Source organism: Salvia miltiorrhiza, chromosome 3 (assembly GCF_028751815.1).
Source record: "Salvia miltiorrhiza cultivar Shanhuang (shh) chromosome 3, IMPLAD_Smil_shh, whole genome shotgun sequence".
Classification (NCBI taxonomy): Eukaryota; Viridiplantae; Streptophyta; class Magnoliopsida; order Lamiales; family Lamiaceae; genus Salvia; species Salvia miltiorrhiza.
The window spans coordinates 602,525-629,330 of NC_080389.1; the positions used below are offsets into that span (position 1 = coordinate 602,525).

General features: G+C 35.3%; 3 protein-coding genes across 5 annotated transcripts in view; 2 read left to right on the forward strand and 1 right to left on the reverse strand.

Moving 5' to 3' along the window:
- The window catches only part of LOC131016908 (uncharacterized), a 1,184,262-nt gene that overhangs the window by 560,693 nt on the left and 596,763 nt on the right, over positions 1-26,806 (forward strand). The window lies entirely within an intron of this gene.
- Positions 1-26,806, forward strand: part of LOC131016788 (putative late blight resistance protein homolog R1C-3) — a 135,161-nt gene that overhangs the window by 65,297 nt on the left and 43,058 nt on the right. Inside the window, exons 2-3 of one of the 2 annotated variants that reach the window (XM_057945517.1) lie at positions 17,502-17,654; positions 17,738-20,182. In XM_057945517.1, the coding sequence (XP_057801500.1) occupies positions 17,502-17,654; positions 17,738-20,125 (2,541 nt within the window). In that variant the 3' untranslated portion in view covers positions 20,126-20,182. Of the gene's footprint in view, positions 1-17,501; positions 17,655-17,737; positions 20,183-26,806 lie in introns of those variants that run through there. The other variant, XM_057945516.1, reaches the window with a different exon arrangement.
- Positions 21,560-24,093, reverse strand: LOC131016934 (uncharacterized). 2 transcript variants are annotated; one of them, XM_057945742.1, is made up of 5 exons: positions 23,848-24,093; positions 23,682-23,757; positions 23,403-23,511; positions 22,848-23,319; positions 21,560-22,771 (listed from the first exon to the last, which is right to left on the reverse strand). In XM_057945742.1, the coding sequence occupies exons 1-5, from the start codon at positions 24,014-24,016 to the stop codon at positions 22,740-22,742; spliced, it is 858 nt and encodes a 285-aa protein (XP_057801725.1). In that variant the 5' UTR covers positions 24,017-24,093; the 3' UTR covers positions 21,560-22,739. The 2 variants fall into 2 exon arrangements, with proteins under 2 accessions (XP_057801725.1, XP_057801726.1); XM_057945743.1 differs by having other exon boundaries at positions 21,565-22,771; positions 22,848-23,316.

Consider the following 26,806-nt stretch of genomic DNA (forward strand, 5'->3'; position numbering starts at 1 on the left):
TCGAAGGTTGAATCGTGCACTTGGAATTGTTCCTGCATCGAATCAACATACACGTGGATACCTTAGTAGTAGATTCACGGCAAGAATCAAAGACGCACGCTAACCACACAACGAGTAAGTTATTCTTATTGTTGTGTGTCTATCTCTACACATGATGCATTTGTAAATCTAGATCTAATCCTTGAATGTATATTCCGCTGCGTATCATTAGATGATGTCAAGGATAACCAACAGGAGAGGGGGTCGTCAGAGTACTCGGAGATGCCCTTGGGGAAAAGGCCCATGGGCAGGATTGCAGGACGTCGCCCTCAGATAGGAAGCGGAATCCGCTGCCGCAAACGCCGTTAACATAAACACTATCATTAGGATTGTTGCGCCGCGATCTATGGAAGCCATTTTTGGCCAAAAAAATTGCAGGACTTTTCTACTTTGTTACTTATACACTCACCTAATCACTTTTTTACCTTATTAGCTACATACTTAAGACATTAATCTTCAATTTCTTAATTTTCGTGCTACAAAAAGGGACTCAAGATTCATGGGACGGAGGGAGTATGAAATACGAGCCTATAAAAAATAAAAGAGAGATTATCAATAGAATACACATAGAAATAGTGCGTCTTGCGAAGAACACTTGATACTAGCCCATACACTAACCAAGCCACTACAAACAAAACAAGCCCGGAATAGGCCCAAGCAATGAACTCAAGCCAGATCCAGCCCAGAACAATTATCCCCAGCAGTAGGCCCATAACAAATTTTTTGATTCATTATCACTTCCATTCATAATAATAACATTGACATAATTTCAATCATATTTAAAATAAAATTCTTACTCTACAAACAATTTAATTCACATTTTATTAAAATATATATCTATATCTATATATAATATAAAAGACCAGTTCAACGGTAATATTTTCTCGGCAATTTTGTTTTACAGTTTTTTTCTTCCGCAATTTTCGATCTGTTTAAAAAAACGTGTGCTCTTTTCTTATCAATAGGTAGTTTTTTCTTTCTCAAAATCTAATTTCTCCATGATCCGTAAAGGGAACACTTTTCTTTACCAATCAATTTTCTCTTTCTCTTCCAAATCAAGTTTCTTCGGACAAGAAAAAGATGAGTACACAGTTAAAACAACAACCTCTAATTATATTCTAGACAAAAGACAGCACAAAAGATACCCACAAAAATAAAAAATCAGCCGAATTAAGAAGAGGGAAGTATTAGGGATGAAGAGCTCGAGGCCAAATTTGAGAGCAGCGCAGCTGGTGCAGATTTGTACCGAGTCGAGGCATGAGAAAATATTCGACTATTCGAATTGATATTAAATATTTTTTTTGAATCATTATTCGAAAATTTGATTCGATTTTTGGGTGAATCAGGTATAGAGGGAACAACAATTAGAAAAAGATATAAAGAGGAAGGAAGGACGACAAAGATGGTGGTCTTCAACCAGTCGTTGGCGGAAAGAGACGACGGCAAAGGCGGCGAGACAACGGCGGCATTTGTTGCTAGCGATTCTGCCAGATTTGTTTAGGGGAAGGTTTACGAATTTGAGAGATAAAAACGATGCAAACGACGACATCCGAGTCACAGCGATTAGTGGTCGTCGGATTTTAAGGAGGAAGGGGTAGGTGGAGAAGTTTTTAGGAATCTGGCATGATTTTGGGGAAGATGAGATGTGTTTTAAATTCACAAATTTTTCGTTTAGAATTAATATAATATATAACCATCATTAACCTAAATAAATATACGTTTGTTCCATATTAAAAGGAGTTTTGATAATGGATTTGTAAAAAAAGAGATGGGCTTTTAAACAAAAATTATTTTGGGCCTCCAAATAATTTTATTTATAATTTTTTTATATTGTAATTAATTTCTAAAGTCATCAAATTTGATCATGAAAAAATAATCAATATGCATCTTAAATTTAATATAGTATAAAAATCATCAAAAATGAATTTAATTAAAATGAATAAGTTATGAAAAAATTATAATATTTTATTTTCTTTTTCTTCGTTATTTTTTTTTAACTTTTTATTTATGTTTGTGAATAAAAATATTTATTATGATGAATAATACTATGCATAGTGCAAATTTTTGTTATCGAATAATTTCTAAATTTATTTAATAACTATAATTATTATTACACTTTGTATACATTGAAAATTTACATTTTTAAATAAAGGATTTTATTGAGTAATTAATTTGAATTATTATATTTTATTAAAACATATTTTGTATTTATTTTTTATTTTTAGTTATATTTATTTATTTATTATTTAAATTTATCATTTAATTTCGATTTCCGTCGTGCATCGTACGAATGTGCGTATACTAGTACTCCCTCCGTCCACGAAAAAGTGCCCCATTTGGGTGCCGGCACGGGTTTTAAGAAAGCTGAAAAAGGTGGTGTAAAGGTGGTGTAAAAGACTAAAAGGGTAGTGTTAATATATTGTGGTTAGGTGAATTAAATGAAAGCATTTAAATGAGAAAACATTAAACAAAAGTGCCGATTCAATAAATAAATGAACTTGAAATTCAGAAAATAAATAAATAAATAAATAAATACATAAAAAAATGGAAAATAAATAAATTGGAAATAAAATTTTCAGAAAATAAATAAATTGAAAATTCGAAAATAAATAAATAAATAAACTGAAAATTGAGAAAATAAATAAATAAACTGGAAATAAATAAATAAATAAGTAAATAAACTGGAAAATAAATAAACTGAGAATTCAAAAATAAATAAATAACTAAACTTGAAATTCAGAAAATAAATAAATAAAATGGAAATAAATAAATAAATAAATAAACTGGAAATAAATTAACTGAAAATTCAGAAAAATAAATAAATAAATAAACTGGAAAATAAATAAACTGAAAATTCGAAAATAAATAAACTGAAAATTCAAAAATAAATAAACTTGAAATTCAGAAAATAAATAAATAAATAAACTGAAAATTCAGAAAATAAATAAATAAATAAATAAACTGGAAATAAATAAATAAATAAGTAAATAAACTGGAAATAAATAAACTGGAAAATAAATAAACTGAAAATTCAAAAATAAATAAATAACTAAACTTGAAATTCAGAAAATAAATAAATAAAATGGAAATAAATAAATAAATAAATAAATAAACTGGAAATAAATTAACTGAAAATTCAGAAAATAAATAAATAAATAAACTGGAAAATAAATAAACTGAAAATTCGAAAATAAATAAATAAATAAACTGAAAATTCAAAAATAAATAAACTTGAAATTCAGAAAATAAATAAATAAATAAACTGGAAATAAATAAATAAATAAGTAAATAAACTGGAAAATAAATAAACTTGAAATTCAGAAAATAAATAAATAAATAAACTGAAAATTCAGAAAATAAATATATAAATAAAATGGAAAATAAATAAACTGGAAATAAATAAATAAATCAATAAACTGAAAATTCAGAAAATAAATAAATAAACTGGAAATAAATAAATAAATAAACTGAAAATTCTTAAACTAATAATTCAAAAATAAATAAATAAATAAACTTGAAATTCAGAAAATAAATAAATAAATAAACTGAAAATTAAGAAAATAAATAAATAAACTGAAAATTAAGAAAATAAATAAATAAATGGGATTGATTAGGCGTGGGGGAGTTGGTTTCGTAGTTTTAATTAGTGAATTAAATAAAAGTGTGGATTTATTAATGACATAAGTTGTAAATAAATTGAAAAGTAAAGGGTATGAATGTACAAAAAGGTAAACAGAGCACTTTTTCGTGGACAAAAAAAAAGGGGTAAGTAGGGCATTTTTTCGTGGACAGAGGGAGTAATATATAAAAGAGGAGTTCTGATGTTTTTTTTTCCATCAAAATTTCTCTCTCTTCAATTTTCTTTTCTTTGTTTCGATTTTTTTTTTCAAAATATCATCAACTCTCATTCATAAAAATAATATTTATAAAATAATATCCCCTCTGTCCCATTAAAATGTCCTATTCTCTCCATAATGGGATGTCTATTTCTTTTTTGACAATATATTCTTTCTCTATATCTAATATCTAAACAATTTTCACCAATTCATTTTATCTACTAATTATACATTTCTTAAACTTTGTGTCCAAAAATAATGGAATGTCGTAAATTTTTTATTAACGGAAAAGAGTTTTTATTTACTTTACTGTTACTCGTGGAGCTCGAAGCAATCTCCAAATCATATGGAAGCACAAAAATCCTACTAAAGCAAGCCCAAACATAATTTAATGAACGATTTGCAAGCCCAATATGTCAAACTGTAGTCGTAAATAGCAAACTAGGAAATCACCCTTCCCTTTTACTTAAGAGCCAAAATATGACTAGTCCTTTTATATCCATAACTCCCTCCATTCTAATAAAATATAGGGGCGGAATTTAAAGTACCCACTTTGGTTAGTTATCTTACAAAATTACCCACCCATATAAGATGTCTTATAAAACTACCCACTTTGCAATTGATGGTGATAGGTTTGCATCGTTTCCGTAAAAGTTCTTACACTTTTCTTACACAAGTACAGTACTTGTGTAAGAAAATGTGTAAGAGAGGTAGTTAAATATGACTCTAAATCTGAGGAATGCATTATTTGCTAACTTACGTCATTATTTGTAACCCTAAAATGCCTTAAGTTCGAAAAAATAAGGACATGTTTTCATGTTATTAAACATCTATAAGAAAGTTGAAAAAAAATTAAATGAAGCGTATTGTGAAACAAGTTTTTTTTTTAAGCTAATACAACAATTACCCGCCTGTTAATCGTAGCCGTTAACAGTAGCCGGCTGGAAATGGATCCCGAAGGCTACTGTGACCGGCTAGGATTAACAGGCGGGTAAATACTTCATTATCTTTAAAAAAATTTCTAGTTTCATAATACTCTTGATTTTAAATTTTTAAACAGACCTAATTTTTATTATTATTATAAACTTAAAGGGTGATTGGACAATTCACGGGTACAATGCAGCTTTATAGGGTGGGAATCTCTTTGCAGTAAATTCACGAGAAGGAGATTGACAAAATAAACTCAATAAGTCTAAATTTATTTAGTTTATTTGATTGTATATGAATTAATATTGTAACACATAAAATAATAGCAAATGGTGGATAAAAAAATTACAAAATCATATATTATGAATCAGTGAAACATAATACACCTTACCACCAAGTACCCGCCAGAAATATGTAGCCGGCTGCCGTAGCCGTGGGTAAGAAACTACTCACGGCTACAGCGGACAGCTACTCATTACTGGCGGGTAAGTTATTAAATGTTTTTAAAATAATTTTTCATATCATTTTATATAATATTCGTATTTTTTACCCTTAATTTACTACTATTTCTTCTATTTATACACGAAAACCTATTTTTTTTTAATTATAAGCTTAAAGGGTGATTGGACAATTCATATGGCTACAATGCAGCTTTATAGGGTGGGAATCTCTTTGCAGTAAATTCACGAGAAGGAGATTGACAAAATAAACTCAATAAGTCTAAATTTATTTAGTTTATTTGATTGAATATGAATTAATATTGTAACACATAAAATAATAGCAAATGGTGGATAAAAAAAATTACAAAATCATATATTATGAATCAATGAAACATAATACACCTTACCACCAAGTACCCGCCAGAAATATGTAGCCGGCTGCCGTAGCCGTGGGTAAGAAACTACTCACGGCTACAGCGGACGGCTACTCAGTACTGGCGGTAAGTTATTAAATGTTTTTAAAATAATTTTTCATATCATTTTATATAATATTCGTATTTTTTACCCGTAATTTACTACTATTTCTTCTATTTATACACGAAAGCCTATTTTTTTTTTTAATTATAAGCTTAAATGGTGATTGGACAATTCATACGGCTATACAGATAGGCGAGAATCGCGGAAGCTTTATTGGGGGGATATACACGGCTGTATCTCAAATTCACAAGGCAATTTAAGGCTTGTTTGACCAAGAAATACGACTAGGGGCCCATTTACATGTATAAGAATTAGAACTTTTCACCTAGCCGCATTCCAATTTGAATTCACGGCATCAGTTTATTTTTTGAGAGAGAGTGAGAGAGAGAGGCAGCCGAGAAAGAGAGAGAGAGGAGAAAGAGCATCGGGGAAATTTTTGAGAGAGAGGAGAGCATTCCAAACCGAAGGTAAATTGGAATGAATTTTTTTTTTTTTTGCTTTGTTTTCTTGTTTGTCCATGTTTGAATGAGAATCAATTTTTTTGAACTTGAATGAGAGCATTCACGATTTTTTCAACGTCCGAAGGCATACACCATGGCTTCTTCTTCAAATCAAGTAAGTATCCTATTTCGTTGATTTTAAATTCGTGAATAAGGATGTTATTTTCCACAACAAGTTGAAGCATGTTATTTTCGTGAATTATTTTGGTGACATTGTTTAATTCGAATTACTTGTGTTCGTGAATTGGGTTCGTGAATTGGGTAGTCATTTTGTTCGTGAATTACTTGTGTTTAATTATTATGTTCGTGAATTGGGTAGTTTGAAGCATGTTATTTTGTTGTAGTCATTTTGGTTGTAGTCATTTTGGTTGTAGTTATTTTGTTGTAGTCATTTTGTTTAATTATTGGGACGGAATTTACTTATGTTGGGACGAAAATAATTAATTATTGGTTGTATATTCATTTTGGTTGTAGTCATTATGTTTAATTATTTTGTTGGGACGAAAATAATTAATTATTTTCGTGAATTACTTATGTTATTTTGTTGTGGTCATTTTGGTTGAATTAGTTATGTTATTTGTGAATTACTTAGTATATAATTTAATTTAGTTTAATTTTAAAATCATTTCAATAAATAAATTATTTCAATAATTTAAATAAAATACACAACCAAAGAATTGAATTGGGTAGTGCATAAATTTTTTTTGATCGGACAAAGTCATGTTAGATGTTAGTAATTAGTTCTCCATCCACTCCAAGAACCACCTTATCTCTGCATTCACCAAAATCCACCTTATATCTCCAATATCCAAATTCGCTCCCAAGAGGGATCGAACCCGGGTCACTTCACTTAAGTGAGGACCCGGTGGCCAGTGGGCTAAGCCCCCTGGTTGGGTAGTGCATAAATTGAAACTAACGAATTAATATAAAATACACAACCAATAATTTCAATAATTTTTCTTTTGTACATTGTAATTAAAAATGTTTAATAAGTATTTATTTGAATAATTCGTGTATGGTATGATATAGAATAAGTATTTATTTGAATAATAACATTTTTTCATGTTTTTCATAATGTTAAAATTTATTATATATTAATGTTAAAGTCAGAATGTGTGTATAATTTTTAAATTATGTTTCTAGTAGCTTTTGTTTTGTGTTATTATTAAATTTTGTGTTATTTTTAAAATGAAGTAATAATTTTTAAAAATTCACAAATGAATTAATTTTTGTTTTTACATTTTTTCATGTTTTTCACGTTTATGTTATTATTAAATTTTGTGTTATTTTTCTTAATTAATTATATTTTGGCTTTTTAATTGATATATTTTTGGTATTGAATAGATCGGTTATCGGAGGCCATTGACACTCAATCGTGCCGGGACGCAGATCAGTTCTTACTACAAGACCAGTTTTTTGTCCCGGGTACCCGAGAAACTGAGGGAAATTGGCGGCGAAGCACTGGAGAATACATTCAGGCAGGTTTGCTTTGGACATTTGTTGGATTGGGAATCGGGCCACAGGTGCAACATGGCATTGCACCATATTGTCTCTCGTCATCTGCTGGATAGTGACGATGTGATGTGGTTCTACATCAACGAGAAGAAGGTTTGCCTTGATCACACCGCTTTCGCTCTTGTGACCGGATTGCCATTTGGGCAACATCGTTTCTATCCAACAGCCCCCCACGATTTGCGTGACAATGTAGCCTACAGACGAGTTTGTGGCGGGCAGCACATGTCAGTTCAGGCGTTGAGCGACATTTTTTTTAGCGGATGACGGATGTTGTCGACCCTGACGGCGGGATAGCACTGCGTGTGGCCCACCTGTTGGTGCTACACGCATTTGTTTTGGGCGTGGATAATAAACGACCCGTGGAGATCTAGACGTGGGCTTTGGTGGAGGACTTGTCGGAGTTCGCCACATTTCCTTGGGGTGCAGCGGCATATAATCGCTTGAACTTCAGGATGAAGAAGATGTCGAAAAAGGCAAAGTACCACTTCTATGGGCCTTCTTGGGCTCTATATACTTGGGGTCTTGAGGTTATTCCCGGCTTGGGCAGAGTCGTCGCTATACATAATGCCGGGATATTACCTAGATTCAAGAGGTGGACCTTCTTGAAGCACAACATTGAAGATTTGCAGCCCCTATTTGAGTCAGCGGTAATAATTTAAGTGTTTATTAGTTAATTATATTTGATGTTATGAATATTAATCATCATGTACATATATTTTTTATTGTAGGTCACCGGGCTTTATGAGTTGCAGCCCGATCAGCAGGAGGCGACGACGCGTTATTGGCTATCGGTCGTGAATGAAGGAGATGTCCAGTTTCCAGGTCCGGGCGTCTTCGGCCATAGGCATCCTCGACCGGACATGAGTGGTGGGGACCGCTCTGAGGCATCTATTCAGATGGAACCCCGACGTCGCAGTTCGAGGCGCGAAGATCGGGGAAAGCGGCAGAGACCACAGGTGGTTTCGTCCTCGTCGAGCAGTGGCCAGCCGGATCAGAGTGGCGGCGGCGATCACCCCGTGCCTTCCGGGCGGAGGTCACAGAGTCACAGGAGGCCCAAGTACGGGGAAGAGAGCAGTGCTGCTTATGGGCCTTCTGGTTTGAGCGAGCAGGATTGGCAGCGCATGGACCAGATGGTGCGCGAGAGTGAGGGCCGGGTGGCGAGGCGTGTGGAGGAGGGGCCTATTCACGAGGCTGAAGAATTGGGCTGAGGAGACCTTTGGGTGTATGCGTTGCCGATGCTCGCATAGCACCGATGTACGTCAGCCCATGCCTGCTCCAAGACCTCACTTGGACAGGCGACGTGAGCCCGAGCCCGAGACGGAGCCCGAGCACGAGGATGCGCCATCGCAGCAGAGGTCCCCTGCACACGAGTCGCCTGCTAGGGACGCGGGTCACTTTGTCGGTGATGATTATCAAACCCCACCGGGCCCGCATACTGGTTTTGGTGTGCCCACGACTTTTAGGGCTGGCGTACACTTGACCCCATATCTGGGTCCACGCTACTCGTACACTGAGCAGCCCTCGAGCTCAGCACACCCATTCGAGCCGCCTCGTTCTTCACGGCCGATTCTTCGCGAGGCTGGATATTCTCAGGGAGAGATGGAGCGTTTCTGGCAGCAGTATAGTGGGGTAAAAGCTCAGTATTTGTTTTAAATTTAACTTCTAATTGAAATTACGTGTCATTTATGGATTGTTTATATGTTTAACTTGTGTTGTTTTAATGTAAATATAGGGAGCTTCTGCTTCTGGGGCAACACCTGCCGTTCCCCTCAGTGTTTGTCCACCACCACCAGAGGATGCGCAACTGCGTAGAAGCCACCGTGAGCGGCAGCCTTCGGCTGCACTGAGATCCCCATACGTTCACAGCCATGAGCCGAAACCCGTCGACAAGCAGTATATTGAGGGATTTACTCGTATGGTGGAACGTATCCGTACTGGGAGCTACAGGAAGTTGGTGGTGGCAGAGAGTGGTCACCCGATCAAGAGGCAGTTTTGGCTTACTCTCATGAACAGGACTAATTAAGAGCTCGAGCCCGAGGTATCTAATATTTTTGATGCATTTGTTACATGTAGTATTATTGTTTACTTAATATTAACATTAAAGAATGTGCAGCATGTAGATGCGTACATGATGACGCTGAGGCATAGGCTGGTGACCGGTACAGACCTGCTTCAGGACATCGATCACAGGACGCATATCATATTGGATACGGAATTCTTCGTAAGCATTAACATATTTTGCGTTTATAATAAAATATTATTTGAAATAATGTTTTTCTTCTTTGCAGACTTATTTGGATAGAGAATACAAGGAGATCATGGAGAATGCGCGCCGTATGTTTAGCTCTCCTTCAGAGCAGCGTTTTCTAAGCTCTGACGCTCCGGTGTTGGCGTGGCAGCCGCACGCCAACCTGATGTATTCAGTGTATGGCAAGGGTACCTCATCGACTCAAGGAGATTGGTTGGATGCCATTACGGTACACAATTACACCAACATCATAAATAACTTTGACTTAAAATAAAAAGGATTGTTGATCAATTATTTCTTCATGTACAGGTCATTGTTCCTGTATTTGTCGAGGGGCGTTTCGTTATCTGTAGCATTGATATGCTCACGGGTAAATGCCGCGTCTTCGATCCGAACTTGTATCGGATCCTGGCACAGCCACGTCACGACATGCTGCGCGCTCTGCATATTTTGGGCCGCATTTTCTACCGGGTGCTTGAGGTGTCCCTTTAGTTCGACAGGACACGCATTGTGGAGAACGCGAATCAGAATCTCCAATGGCGTCAGCTCCAGATCGAGTATGCCGATCCTGCCGAGCAGTTCTCACAGACCGACCGATGGAGCTCTGGTGTTTTCGCGTGCATGACTGTGGAGCGTTTGATCGCAGACTCGCCGAGCCTGTCGTGGGGCAATGACCATGTTCAGCTGTATAGGCACAAGATAGGCAGTGCCATCTACGAGTTTTGCACACCCCCCGAGTCACTTTGAACTTGTATTCTCTGTACCCTTATGACTATTTACATCTTTATGACTATTTTGTTTACCAACATTTTTACCCCGACATTGTAGTATCTTTTTATCTATATTTACTGCTATGATGACTTGTGATACATATAAAACTGTAAGATAAGATGAATAAACTAATTAGCCGCCACAAAAGTGTAGCCGTGTGGATTAGCCGCCACAAAACTCACTACTAGCGGCTACAGCTTTTATTACATTTTCGTGGCGGCTAATTAGTTTATTAAACTTTAATGACATTTTTAATGCATAATCACATAATTTTAAGATCTGTTATGGTATATTCTAAATTTATTAGTACAAGTTGTTCATTTTCCCAAATTCTCATTCATAATTTCAACTCATAATTGTAATGACATGTAAATGGTGGTAATTGTTAAGTAAGTCTGATTTATTGTTTGAATTTGTCAAATATTAGAATTGAATATCTTTATCAACGTCCAACAAACCAAAATAGAACAATTAGCCGCCACAAATATCTATCTGTGAGGATTAGCCGCTTATTATTTCACTACTAGCGGCTACACCCTTTTGTACACATTTTGTGGCGGCTAATCTTACAGATAGTTCCTAGTTCATACTCAATTGTTGAACTCAAACTTAATTTATCGAATACACACAAATTACAACTTTAAGTCTAAATGAAAACATATTGAAAATTGTTCAATTTAAACATAAATACGACTACACATCGGTGGCCGTACCCTTGAACGATCGACGTGTGTGACCAGACCCACCACAGAGACCACACGTTTTGGGTGCTCGTTTCTTGCTACTAGTTGATGTGTTTTGAGTCGGCCTTTCACCTGCGGATCGAACTCAAGTTTCATTTGGACGACCAGCTTGTCGCCGAGAGAGATTTGGTAAAACAAGCTGAGATGCAATTTGGAAAGGAATATTCCAATTCTCTATGGGAGGCAAGTGGTTAACGTCACGAGAGTATGTGTCAACTAGTGAACTGCTCCAGTAGTAAGAGTGCACGTAATCCTCCACTGACTCGTTCGCCTCACTGCAAAACAAACGATTATACATATTGATCATTTAATAATGGTAATTGAGGTCATGAATAGAAATGACATACGTAATGGCTGCAATCGCATGAGAACACGGCATCTGGTCCAGGTCGAATTCGTTGCATTCACAACTCTGCTTTTGAAGGTCAACCATATAATGGCGACCACTAGCACGAACCCTGTATTTTCTCTCGGTGGTCCTCTTGGCTGTGTAACGATGACTTTTTACAAGTTCTGCACTGAGCTTCTGTTTTGCCTTCGGAGTCAGATTTGCATCGCTCTTTTGTGCGGCCGCAAGCCTGTCGTTGAACCACTGCTCGATAACTAATCTGACTGCCTCCAACATCGAGCAGATGGAAAGACGCCTGGCCCACAACAAACGTGCATTAAAACTCTCGGCGGCATTGGATGTAAGGAAACTGTAACGGGACACAGGACATTGTGATCGTGCCCACTTCTTCGGTCCTACGCGCAACAACTTCTCGTACGCCTTTGGCTTCAGAACAGCCATGGCTGACATTGCACGCGTGCAATCTGATTGCTCGTAGGCGTATGCAGCTTGGCGGAAAAGCTCAGCAACACTGGGCCCGTAACCCTTGATCTTGTTCAACAAGTGGTAGTAGCAAATACTGTGAGTAACATTTGGAAACTCGCTCTTCATAGCATTAGCGATGGAGACATGCGCATCAGATACAATAAGTAAGTTATCGGGCTCGCCGCAAGCACCTCTCAGATGTAACATAAACTACTTCCACGACTCATCATTCTCGATCGGACCGACACCGATCGCCAAGGGAAAAACTGCCTCGTTTCCGTCTTTTGTCACGGCGACAAACAAAATGCCACTATTTTTTCCCTTCAGGTGTGTGCCGTCAACCACAATCACTGGTCGAAGGTGAAAGTAGAATGGTGAGATGGAAGCCGCAAGAGCAACAAACAAATGTTTGAACCGGCAGTCTATGTCTACTTCCAAACCAATCAAGGTGCCAGGATTCGCTTCCTTCAGGGCATACAGATATCTTGGGAGCAGGAGGAACGAATCATCAACTCGACCGTATATCATCTCCATCCCGAGATTTCTTGCACGCAGCGCGACATCATATTTGATTTTGATGCCGAAATTGCGTACTAACTCAGCCATGATGGATTTTGTCTTAATGACCTCTCCATCATCGCGTATTGTGTTTGCCACAAACGCTGCAACCACCTTCGAGTGCGCCTTGATTTTTTTAGCTGTGCGCAAGTCCCCTTCGCATGAATGCTCTTTCAACTTATGCACTCTCCACATCCCTCGGTCGTGACTAGACGCACGAAGATCGAAATTGCAGTTGTCAGAGTGCTTGCACGAGAAATAGACTCGTCCCGGATCTGAGCGGACAACTTTTGTCTCAGTGCCTCGCTTCATGTTCCACAAACCAACAGCAATGATCAGGTCGTCTTTGCTGTTGTAAAAAGAATTCTTCTGCAGATCATCAACTCTAGAAGGGTCACTTTCGCGAGCAACCAGCGAAGCCGAGGCGTCCACTGGAATAAAGGGAACTAACCAATTAGTTAGATCACCGGTCTCGGCTGTCGGATCTCCGTCACGTGTTGTACTTTGTCGGATCCAACCTGCTCGCTCGGTCTCCGTGAAATCGATTAGATCGTCGTCTAATAAATCCTCAGAGGCATCAGAAGCAGTGCCCACCTCGATCGCAGGGTCAAATTCTTCGTCATCTTCCTCAGAATCATCATCGTCTCCTGATGCAACCGAGGCTTCAGCTTCGTGCTCGGGTTCATCATCTGTCCGCACATTGTTCAATCTCCCACATACTTCATTAAGCCTTTCGGTTTGATTCCATGCAGATTCGTCTAGCGGTTGTCCATCCCATGTAAAATATTGTCGTGGAGGCGAGCTCTGGACACCATGAAATGACGTATGATGATACGGCGTCTCATACTGACTGCATTGTGCTTCATCTACGTGTCCCGAAGGTTGAGCAAAATCAAAAGTAGGGATGTAGGGTTCTTTAATCGGACCGTTGTAGTGCTCAACGTACACCATGGGATAGTCGGCAGTTGCCAACAAGGCTTCCACGTCATCGTCTGTGGCCAAGCCACATTTCGTCTCCCTACCAAATAGATTGGTCGCCAAATAATACAATTGGTAGCTCGAGCTCAACGAATGCGTCCTCATAATATTGTTGATGCTGCACATCAGGCTCTCAATAGTTTCGTTGACGAGGGGAAGGACCTCTGTAGCCCCACCAACATAGTATATACCATCGACGAGTCCGTTGTATCTCACATATATTTTGGACCGGCGGCTACTGTTCACGGCTATGAATTTCCGGCGGCTAATTATGCCATTGGTTTCAGAATATTTTTTTGTTGCATAATATACATAATAGTGAAATTTTTAGTCCTCTTACTAATGTTTTTATAACGCAAACGTAAGCTAATTTTTTTATAACTTTTCAAACATACAGTATACATTAGATTGTGAAAGTGACGTGAGTTGGGCAATTATTGTCTCTTCATCAGATTTTTAACTTGTGAAAGTGACGTGAGTGAGACATTTTACAAAAAACGAAGCATGTCAGGCTTACTTTTACAAAAAACCAAGCACGTCAGGCTTTGACTTTTTGACTTTGGCTTGGGTGGGTAGTTTTGTAAGACAACTTATAAAAGTGGGTAGATTCGCCTATTCACAGTAAAATATATTCCCTCCGTCCCTAAAATAACTTCCTCTTTTTCCATTTTAGGACGTCCCCCAAATAATTTCCTATTTCTTTCTTTCCATTTTTGGACACCTACCCCACCACTAATAATACTTTATTTATTCTTACTTTTCACTTTTCACCACTCCCAATATTAATTATAACACTTTTCACAATTTTCAATAATAATTATATCATTTTTTCTCCACTATCAATACACTTTACAACTTTTTATTAAAACCCGTGCCGTCCCCAAAGAGGAAGACATTTCAGGGACGGAGGGAGTACTATCCACTTCTAAATAACAAGAATCTCACTTTATTATGAGAAGAAAACTTGTCTAAAATAGATTAAATACATTTTATGTGAACAAACAAAAATGGATAAAATGTATCCATTCCTAACGGATACAGATTTTAATAAAGTAGTTAAATATGTTATGAGTATAATTTAGGTATCACTTTATCATGAATGGTGAACTTATCAAAAATAAACTATATATATTTTATGTAAACGAACGAAAATAACAAATTGAATACATTTTATAAGGACGGAGAGAGTAATTATCAAAATAAAATTAAGAAACTAGTTCCCAACTCGTAATTAGCTCCCAGCCACCCTTTTGTAGATCATGCCTAATACAACATAATTTTCAGCCACATTTCTATTTTTTTAGTACTCCTAAAAAACTTAGAAATTGGTTTATTATCGAAATAGATATTGACTGAGTTCTCAAAATTGATGTGATAATTTGAAAGTTGGAATTCTAATTCACCATTGAATGCATCTTTAGTGAACAAGGGAACTAATCTGGACATTGTTCTTGTACATGATCTACACTCATCATAGAAAGAGATGAGCAATGTTGCATGTATAAGATGCATTTGTTTCTAGCTAGGTTCCTTCAAGAGAAATATATGGTTCCTATTCGAATCTGCCCTATATACGAAATATCATACTAGCTAATATATAAATATATTATTGAAATTTAGTGAGAATTACACATACACAAACTACTAAAATTCATTAATTTCAGATAAACAAATCAATGTATACATGTAACAATGTTTTTGTTTTAATGCTGCAAATATATTGTAGAAGAAATTTGGGCATATTTTGAAGAATACGCCAACTGGATTCTGGACCTATTTTTTGTTGAGATGACTTTGGGCCCCTCGGCCCAATTGGCCCAATCTGTTTTCACACTAATACTTCTCTACATCGAAATTACCTTGGAAACGAACCGGGACAGATTGTGCGTAGAATTATGCTTTAAACAAAAATATTAAAAACCAAATACTAAAAACAGGATTTGTCTTTGCTAAATGTATGAATAATTAAAATGTATAAACAATTATTCTTTCCCTCCCTCTCTCCCTAGTCTTATTGGTAATTATTTTATAAATTATTCTATTATATTCGAAAATTTCTAAAAGATATTCATGCCGTGCATCGCACAGAATACAACACTAGTGTGCAATAATTCTATAGATGAAAAATCATAAGCGCGTAAATGCTACATGGAACGATCTTGATCTTGAAGGAGTAGCTTTTCCTTTGGAAAACTTGCAAACTCTTTCGATGGTTATTTAATCAAGAGTGGTTGGTAAATAGCTTCATAAATTTGGATTTTTTTTATTGATGAACAAATTTTTTTAAGATAGTGAGACGATAGACTCAGAAGTGAGATATTTGGCTTTAGATATTAATCACTCTACCACTAAATTAACACGTACTGCTAAATTTGGATGTTTTATATGCATTCTTGTCATGCTTTGAACAGTTGAATTTGTGTGAGTAGATTCACATTCTTGTTTACATTTTGTGCTCTACAAACATTATGATTTTTGACATGGGGAAGTTCATGCTAATAAGCAATTTTTGAATAAAGCAACACAAAAGATTTAGAGGTGGTCTTGGGTATAATCGTGTGTACCGCACAATCGAGTTGATTTTCTCTCTCTAATAAATATTCTATCTCTAACTTATAAGCTTAATTATTCAAATACTGTAACCACATATAAGTTCTTAATAAATTAAATGTTAGATAGGAATCGAACCCTAAAAAAAAATTTAATCTTATAAGCTCTAACAAATAATAAGATAGTATATTTGTAAATATTTTTATTATTTATGAAATAGGAGGCTATAAAAAAAAGGCTATTAATAGCATCACACATATAAATAAGGAGTCTTGGCAAGAACATTCGAGACCAGCCCATCAACAAAGCAAGCCACCGCAGACAAAGTATGCTCGAAATAGGTCCAAGCAATGTTTTTATTCTTCTACAAAAATTTGTCACTTTCACTTATATATTAGTAATACATACAATTCCAATCACATTTGAAAGTGGAACTTGTATCTTACTAACAATTTAATTTACATTTTACTAAAATAGGTAGCATTCATAATTTTTTCTTGAACAAAATTAATATTTACTTGTACTCATGGAGTTCGAACCGAGCTCCAAATCATATGGAAGCACAAAAATGTTACTAAAGCAAGCCCAAACATAATTTAATGTTACTAAAGCAAGCCCAAACATATGATTAATCTCAACCGTTCCTTTTCCTTTTTTACTTAAGAATGCATAACAACACTCTTACTCAGCCAAGACCAAACATATATTTCATTCCTCTACAAAAAAATATTTATAAAAGGCGACTTCAATGACTAGTAAACTGTAGGGCCAACCGACACATCTATCTTTACCTTAGCTGTTGGCAATAATGTGATTGTGGAAAGTAGAAGAAAGCTAACCACATATTGTTTCTGATAGTAATGGAGAAGATATAGCCATTGTTACTTTATACATTGTTTCTTTGCTGAACCTAACTCAGATTCTATCAAATTCTAGACCGAAATTTTCAGGAAAAATATACACTTGCTTTTCCTTCATGGCGGCCTATGCAGCCTTGGTTTCTCTTATGCATATCATCGATACAATCGAGCACCACCATTCCCCTCCAATTTGTATCGACAAACAACAAGTTGAATCTCTCACTCAAATTCTTACCGTTTTGCAGGAATTTCTTGAAGGTTATAAGTCCCCTGTTGCTGACGGAGATGAAGCTGATCCGCTGGAGATGCGTATTGTAGATGCAGCTCATGCTGTTGAAGATGTTATCGAATCACATATTGTGAACGTGATTAAACTGGGTAGATCTAGTCCCAATAAAGTCAGTTTCATCAACTTCTATCAAGATCTACAACAAGTGATTGAAGAAATGAATCTCAAACTCAAATTTTTACCTCCTTGCAGATATTTCTTCAAGGCTATGTTGTAGATGCAGCTCATGGGGATGAAGAAGTGAATTCTAGAGAGGAAGTCAGTTTCATCAACTTCTATCAAGATCTACAACAAGTGATTGAAGAAATGAATGTGATCAAGAAGGAAGCCATGGAAACTTCAGCTGAATCTCAGCTGCAGAGAAAGGTCTCCTCGACTCGAGCTGGCTCATTGACGTCTTCTTCTACTGTGAAGGAAAGCATGATGGTGGGATTTGATGACGTGCAACTTCAACTCTTGGATAAGCTCACTGGAGGGAACCGTAACCGCCAAATCATCCCAATCACAGGGATGGGCGGGATTGGTAAGACCACTCTTGCCCGACATATATTTGAGCATGCCCTTGTTAACCAACATTTTGATATTCGTGCGTGGACTACAATTTCTCAAACCTATAATGTTAGAGAAACACTTAGAGAAGTTCTTCACCAAGCGAGCGGAGATTCGAGGAATGACTTGAGTGACGAAAACGAATTAGGAGAAAACTTGTACAAGTATTTATGGGGTAGGAGGTATCTCATAATACTTGATGATATGTGGAGTGTAGAGGTGTGGTACAAGATAAGGTTTTTCTTTCCCGATTACAATGATGGGAGTCGAGTAATCGTAACGACTAGGCTGTCAAACTTGGCTGCCGAGTTGACAAACTCTAACAGCATTGGTATGAGATTTTTAGATGATGTTTGTAGCTGGAGTTTGTTCTCCAAAACTGTATTTGGGGATGAGGTTTTTCCTCTTCATCTTGAGGAAATCGGAAAGAAAATCGTGGGGAAGTGTAAGGGACTTCCTTTGTCGATTGCTGTGATTGGGGGTCTTTTGGCAAAGTCCGAACTTACATTGGAGTATTGGGAGCGCATAGAGAAAAACTTAAGCTCAATAGTGAATTCAGAAAATGATGAATATTGCTTGAGAGTATTGAAACTGAGCTATGACCATTTGCCTGCGTATCTGAAGCCTTGTTTTTTGTACATGGGGACGTTTGGGGAAGATAAGCAAATTGGAGTCTCAGAACTCATGAGGCTATGGGTTTCTGAAGGCTTTCTTAAACCAATAATCAATAAAAGCTCGAAAACAATTGCCAAAGAGTATCTGAAGGAGCTAGTCGATAGAAACCTCATTCTAGTTCATAAGTTGGGGAAACTTGGGAATATAAAGTACTGCAAAATGCATGATTTACTGAGAGATCTATCATTTCAAGAAGCTGAAAAACAGAGGTTTTATTATGTCTTAGGGCAACATTGTCCTCAAGGGATAAATAGCCAACGCCGCATTGTTATTACCAGAAGCACTTCAGATGAGATAGTCAGCCAACGTTCTCGTTCTTTCATATGTGGTGCTTATACAGATTGCCGATTGCTGGATTTTAGATTTTTGAGGACATTGACTACAACGAGTTCCAGCAAGTATTTAGAAGAAAATGTGTTTCAATTGGTGAACTTGAGGTACCTTTCGCGTGAATTTCGTGAGGGGTTCCAAATCCCTTCTTCAATTAGTCTGATGTGGAATCTACAGACTCTAATTGTTACTTATAAGGGTGAACTTACGACTGCACCAGTAGAAATTTGGAAAATGCATCAGCTTAAGCATTTGGAGATCGTAGGTTTTAGAGGAATGTATCTCCCAGATCCTGGGAGCGGGCATAGTGATGTTATGATGGAGAATCTAGAGACGCTCAAAGGAGTGATTGATTTCAACTTGAATGAAGAAGTGGTTAAGAGAATTCCCAATATCAAGAAACTGTATATAAGATACAGGCATAAAGTAATGGACAGAGTGAAGTGCCTCAGCTATCTTCAATGTCTGAGTAAGCTGGAAAGCTTGAAGTGCGATATTGGATATGGATGTTATGAGTATCTGCAGAGTATTAGCTTCCCGCACTCACTCAAGAAGCTGTTTCTTGAATGCGGAGACTTCTTCCATTTGGAGGAAATTCTGGAAAAGATAGGTTCATTACCACTTCTTGAGAAGCTCCAACTGTTCCTTGGGCGGTTTGCAACACGCAGTTGGGAAATAGTTGAAGGCCAATTCCCCAGCCTCAAATACTTGAAATTGTGGAAGTGTAGGGATATGGAATGTTGGAATACGTTAGAGGGCTCCTGCTTGCCACGCCTTGAGCAACTTCATCTCTGGGGCATGGCGTCGTTGGAGGAGTTCCCTTCCGAAATTGGGGAAATAGCAACACTCAAATCAATTGAATTGTGGTATTGCAGTGAATCAGCGGTTGTGTCTTTGAAAAAGATAGTAGAGGAACAAGAGGAATTACAAGGGGACTCACCCTTTCATGTTATAGTTAGGTCATCCAACGTCAGCCAAGAACTGCAGAGATTGGCAACTCCCAACTTTCGTGTAGTCAAAAGGTAGTTTGATGTGATGAGAAATTGAATTGTGGGAATACTAATTTGAGTGATTAATTTTCAATCTCTCTCTCTTCCTTCTTCTAACCGCCGGATCATATATGCCTTTCTTTTTATTTTACTAATAAATTAATTAATTTATCACAAATCTTTTCTATTCATCTTCTTAGTTACCTAAATAACTGGACTTCAATCCTCAATTCTCTCAACCTAAATCCAAATAAAAAAAGAAAATACATAAAAAAAAATTCCCACGTTGCCTCGCAAAAACACACGATTTTTCCTTAATAACTTTGTATTTTGCTTATTTTTAATTATTTTTATTTTTAGCAAGATAAAACATGGCTCAATCTTTTAAATGCTTTAAACAAATTATTAAAAACTAAATACTAAAAACAGGATTTGTCTTGCTAAATGTACAAATAATTAAAATTAAGGTTAAATGAAATTGTGTCATCGGATGAAGATGTGAAGCTGTGAGATTGAACTTTAGGAGGCGTTTACTTTGCACGATTAATAAAATGGATGATTGGGTATTTTTATCCTCAACGATGGGATTACCCCAATTCCACTTTTTTCTATAAGATAAAAATCAAACAAAATTAATTTAAATGATAAAAATAAAGGGCTCAAAGTTCAAATCCAACAAAATAAATTTTTTGAGTGAGCTCGAATTACCTAACTAGAACATGAAAGGATGGATCTCCTCTTGTTCCTCTACCATCTTTTTCAGCGATACAGTCAGTGTTCATAGTCAGAAATTCGAGATATCGACAAGTCCTCTAAGAAGGCACGAAACACTTATACAAATGTTGTTTCGTTTTGCTTAACCGATCCTTCCCCGCAGGGAAAGGAGCGGTCAAGCTATCGAAAGCAACATACGCGCCGGTGCTTGTGCCTCGTTAGAGGACTTGCCGCCAGTATCTCGATACCTGGCCATGGACATGGACATTTCTTCGATTTTACCGGACGCTTCCATTTTCGTGTTTGCTATGCTCTAAGAAAATAATTATGTTCTAAAATTTTACCCCAAAAGTGTCAATTTGATTCAATATAAACAATTAAATATTTAAAATAAATAGTGTAAATATGAGGATTTGGACTAGCAAGTTAGCAACATGAATTTTGATATGAAATATATACTTATGCATCTAAAATTGTAGTAATATAAATTATAATATCATTATTTTTTGCACTCTTATTTATTTATTTATTTATTTATTTTATTTTTAGATACGATGGTGTCAACATAAATATAGTTGAGCGTTAAATTGATAATGTAATTTTTTTTATTTAGATTTCTCATGGAGAATTATAATTCATGATACTCAAACAACATTAACTCAAGTTCTTTTTCAGAAGACAAAAAATTATTAATTGCGTGCAATGTATATATTTGAATGACTTCAAATATTTTATTTATCAAAATAAAAAAACTAAGAATGTTAGGATGCAGTCAAATAAATTGTATTTGCTATTTGATGGGCAACATAATATTCTTAGTTGCCTAAGATATTATATTTCAAATTATAATTATTTGTCTTCATAAAAATAAATTAATTATTATATTACACATTTGAATGTACTAGCAGTGAGAACGTGCGATGCACGTTTAACACATGCGATATTATACAATGAAAATAAATATATAGGTATTATTATATAGTTTTGAATATTTTTATTAATTAATTGTATTTATTAAATTGACTTTAATTAAAATTTTGAAAAGGAATCAATGAAACTATTAATGAATAAATTTAAATGTAAGAAAGTAATATTTAAAATATATGCCTAAATAAAAATGCAAAAATATCTATGAAAAACATCCTAAATTAGTAAGACGAATTTTAAATCTTTTATTGTTTGTAAGAGCAGAAAGGCTTCAAAGTATATTTTTATTTTTTCCACACACTTAAATCGAAAAGTTTAAAACTACAATTTATCAAATTAGTAAAATTAATTATAAACATTATAATTAATAGAGATACATTGTTCTTCATTGGAGATAATATCGCCCGCAGTTATGATTTTTGCTAATAAAGTAGAAGTAGAAGCAAAATTTGTATTACGAACTAAAGACTGTGGGATCAATCTTTTTAATGTTTTAATGTCAACCTGTTTCGTTCATTGGAAAAAGAAGATATTGCAATGGATTGTAACATTCGTAATAATGTTTTGTTTTGTGCTTGTCATCAGAATGAGCATGAACTACAATATCTCGCTTCAATGAAATATTTTTATTATTTCTCTCAACTCATATAACTGCAACTTGATCTGCATATGGAGAATTATATATTCGTTGATCTAAGTTGACATTTTTAGAAATATGAACCTGAACATCGTCCATTGAAGGATAATCTTTCAATCTTCAAAAGAATTTTGCATACAAGTTGAACTCTAAAATTTCCATGAGCATATTTACAAGTGTTTCTGGCAAAATTTGATTTTGCATTATATATATTTCATTCCTCTTACCTAAGATTTTGTGTTATACATTAATGCACACGCCTCATCTTTTCTTTCAAAGCCATCTAAATTCAAGCATTAATTAATTTATCCTTCTTACATACATCCATGCATTGCTAATGACTCAAGACTTTGTTCCTGCATGCACGCCGATTTTACTTCCACTGTTGGAGTCTCGTTGAATGTCCTGCATTCCACAAGAAAATTGGTGATACGATTAATTAGTCTTTATAAACAAATTTAAAAGAGCAATTAATTATTACCATGTGTTTGAGAGGACATCATCAATCTTCCAAAGCCAGAGGTCTCATTCAAGGAAGCATCGAGCTTAATCTTAGGCTGTCTCTTCTCTTCACCATTACAACTCCCATTCAATTTGATTTTGGAGCGTCGATCATCGGCATTCGACATTCTCGCATTCATCAACTTGTCCACCATCCTGCTGCCCGCAACTTGCACTCCACCACTCTTCTCAACATTTCCTGCATTGCTCGGCTGCCTCCTCATTATCTTCGGTGGGGCCGGCAGATTCTGATATGCCGGCCTTCCTCTAGTAGCGGATGAGGGCCTCAAGTTAGGTGGGGTCTCATTCGAGATTGATGACCTGGCACTCAAACACGTCGAGTTTCTCGACGTGTTTGAGTTAGGAAAGTTTTTTGGGACGGATGACTTGATTTTATTTGGTTTTGGGGTCACCAGCGGAGCGCTTTTCATGTTTCTCTTGTCGATAAACTGCTAAATTAATTAAATCCTTTTTTTTTTTTCACAAACTTGACGTACCACATGAGAAATGAAAATGGAAATTCTGTAAATTTTACCCTTGAAATAGGTTGGATGATTGGTATCTCCCTCTGAACGACTAGTTCTTGTGCATTTGACTCCATCTCAAGTGATGGAAACAGAGGCGTCGCGGGAGGCGTTTTCAGCCTTGGATTGGAGAAATAAATAAATGTCAATAATTTTACTAAATACGCCAACAGTTTTACTGAACGAAATGAATATCTATTCATGCGGTGTCTTGATTTATTCAGTAAAATTATTGACTTGTTTAGCTTCTCTATTGATCCATTTCCTATTAGAGAGAAGTGATAGATTACCAGTTGTAGTCATTTTTACCAAGGAATTCTGCCCCTTTTCTTCCTCCCGAATTCATTATGCTCAGCCCAAAGCTTCCTGCACATGAAACACCAATTTCATCACAAGTTCATATATAACATCCAAACTCACTTGCATATATATGTAATTATAAGGACTCAGACTCACCATTTGCTTCAAAGTCATCAGAAATAGGGTTAAGAAGGCTGCCAAATTGATCTTTTTCGCGCTTCTTAAGCTCGCGGAAAAAGGAAAGCTCCTCATCTATGTCCTTGAAGCAACTCGAAATCCTTCCTGCCTTGTCAAAACCTGCGCCTGCTGCTTCTCTTCTCTTCATCTCTCTCTCGTTTCTTCAGTTTACCATCTTATGTCAACTTTTAACCCAACGTAACATTTTATAAGATACATACGGAGCTAACAATGTGTTTTGGTCGTTATGTTTGGAAATGAGAGTGAGTGATATATATAAATTAAATCCACACATGACATGATTGAGGAGCAGGGACAATTTAACGTTTAATAGTATAGATTATTTGCAAATATTAATTAGTCCATGTCAAGTAGTAGTATAAATATATTTTCACCACCCATCAGACTTAGTTGTTGCTAACAACATAAAATAATGGAGCAATTTGAAGTAGTCAGATTCTTGAATAAATTAAGTGCATTTGGCGCATTTGAGAGCATTGCAGTCTGGCGATCAAGACTGTAAACAAGTGTTGAACAACTTATTTTTAATTTCATTATATCTTTAATTTATATCGTTTTTAATTGTTTGATAAAGTTGCACCTTTAATTTGTTTAGTGCTCCCTGACTTGATCTTCAATAATTAATAAAAACATAGACATATATACATGGTAAAGGACACAATGTTATCACACTCACATGAGAAACAAAATTCTAACAAATCAAAACATGCAAGTTCCAAACTTCATTCATTGCTTAAGAGGAAGAGGAGCTCGTCACATTGTCCCATCCTCTTTTCTTCTTCAATCTGAATTAATCATGAGAAAGATGCATCATCATGTTTCTGTCGTCATCATCATCAACTTGAAACTCTGAAAGCTTGAAACCCGATGATCGGACCGGCTGTGAAATAACCAAAATTGAATAAAAACAGGATAAGATGCTTGTAGCAAACAATAGTTAGTTTAATTACTAGATATATATATCTTATCATGGAGGCTGCAGCTTTTGATTTTGTTATCATCAGACTTCCTCTTTGTGACCAAAACAAGATTTCTCTTTGACGACTTCATCTATACACTCTTCCTTGGAGTTGGCTGAGAATTTCACAAACTACATGAAATTGAAGATTTAGCCACACATATTTTGTCACACATAATACAGTTTGCTCACACATAATTAGATATGTGTAGGTAAATTCGTTGAATATTCTTAAGTAGTTAGTGACATTTATTTATGTGTGGGTAAAAAGATTTAGTCATGTTTATTTTATATTTTTTATTTCTATTTAATCTTTAATCTCTGGTATGCTTATGTGGTAAACTAATAAAAATTATTTTTTATCAATAATTAATAATATAAAATTATTAGCTACACATAATTATTCATTATTTATATGTGGTTAATATATGAGGAAGCATGCAGCATTGTCGCTGCTGTTATTCTTCACGGCAGTTGCCTCCGCCATGATCGAATCCGTCGCCACCAAAGCATGACAGCAACACAACAACAGCGTAATAAAAGTATTATTATTTGAGGATCACAAGTATTATGGAGCCCTCGTTCATCAGGTTAGAGGCTTTAGATGTTGTTGCTTGATCTTGGCTTTTGTGGAATGTTGAAGTGTGCATATTCCAAAAAGATGAAGTTAATTGGGTGCTGGAAGTTTGGCATAGGTATATTTCCTGCTGCTCTTCTATCTTCTATATATATCCACACAATGAACTATATTCATACTAGATTGGCAATCGATGTAAAGATGGGAAGAGAGATGCAGTTCAAAGGCTGGCGTGGAGTATAATTCTAATTATTTGGGGGCTATAAATTTTTAATTATTAATTTAAATAGGGGGCTATAAAGAGTAAAATTGGGACTATGAATAGAATCACCCTTACCCATATCAAAACTAAGTCCCATTAGAGCAGAATTCCATTATTGTAATGATAGGCCCATTTCCAAAATAGACCCATTAACTAGTTGGTTAATTATACTAGCAGTTGCACTCGTGAGCGCATGAAAAATATTTTTATATTTATTATATATATAATTGATATTATTATACAAAAAAATATAAATATAATACTCTTTCCGTCAACGAAAGAACTTTCTAAGATGGAGTGGTACAAGTTTTAAGAAAAAGGTTGTTGAATGTATTAAGTGCTCGTTTGGTTCAAGAGGAAGGAATGGAAATGGAATGGAATATAAAAAAAAAGAGTGGACTGATAACAATAACCATTACTTTTATTGAGTGTTAGGATATATATATATATATATATATATATATATATATATATATATATATATATATATATATTTTTGTGGAACAGATATAATATTTTAATATTTTAAATACAATATTTACATAATATATATCAAATTAAAGCACTTGTCACGATCTTTAATTTGATATGCGTATCAAATATTTATAAATTATCAAATTCACAATTTTAGAAAAAAAATAAAACAAAAAACAAGAAATTAAAGAAAAAGAAAATAAATAAGATATAATTTATAAATAAATCTTCAATTTTATTATAATCACAAGTTTGCTATTCAAGTTTGAATTTGATTTTCAAATTTGATTTATAATATGTTGCATTTTTTGTAGTCATGCTTAAATAACTGTCCTCTTCCTTCTTTTTTTTCTTTTTTTTTGAGGGAAATAACTGCTCTCTTCCTGGTACAACGTTGAGGAAAATAACTGGCATATATTGTAGCAATTTAAAAAATATAAATAAAAACATCAATTAGATTCAAACAAAACAAATGAAACAAGACAACTTTCCCAACTTGCAATTTTTTTTTTCTACAAAATTCAATATTTTATACAAATCTACCTATTCAGAAATTTCTAAGGTGTATACCAACCAACTTGAACATCATTGATCATAGTTTATTCTTGGATGCATGAATTAGAACATGGAAATCCACATCACTCAC

Coding starts and splice junctions, on each gene's coding strand:
- LOC131016934 (XM_057945742.1), bottom strand. CDS start 24,016: ATGAAGAGAAGAGAAGCAGCAGGCGCAGGTTTTGACAAGGCAGGAAGG. Junction 23,512..23,681: donor GGTAAAAATGACTACAACTG/GTAATCTATCAC, acceptor CTCCAATCCAAG/GCTGAAAACGCCTCCCGCGA. Junction 22,772..22,847: donor GATGTCCTCTCAAACACATG/GTAATAATTAAT, acceptor TGTGGAATGCAG/GACATTCAACGAGACTCCAA.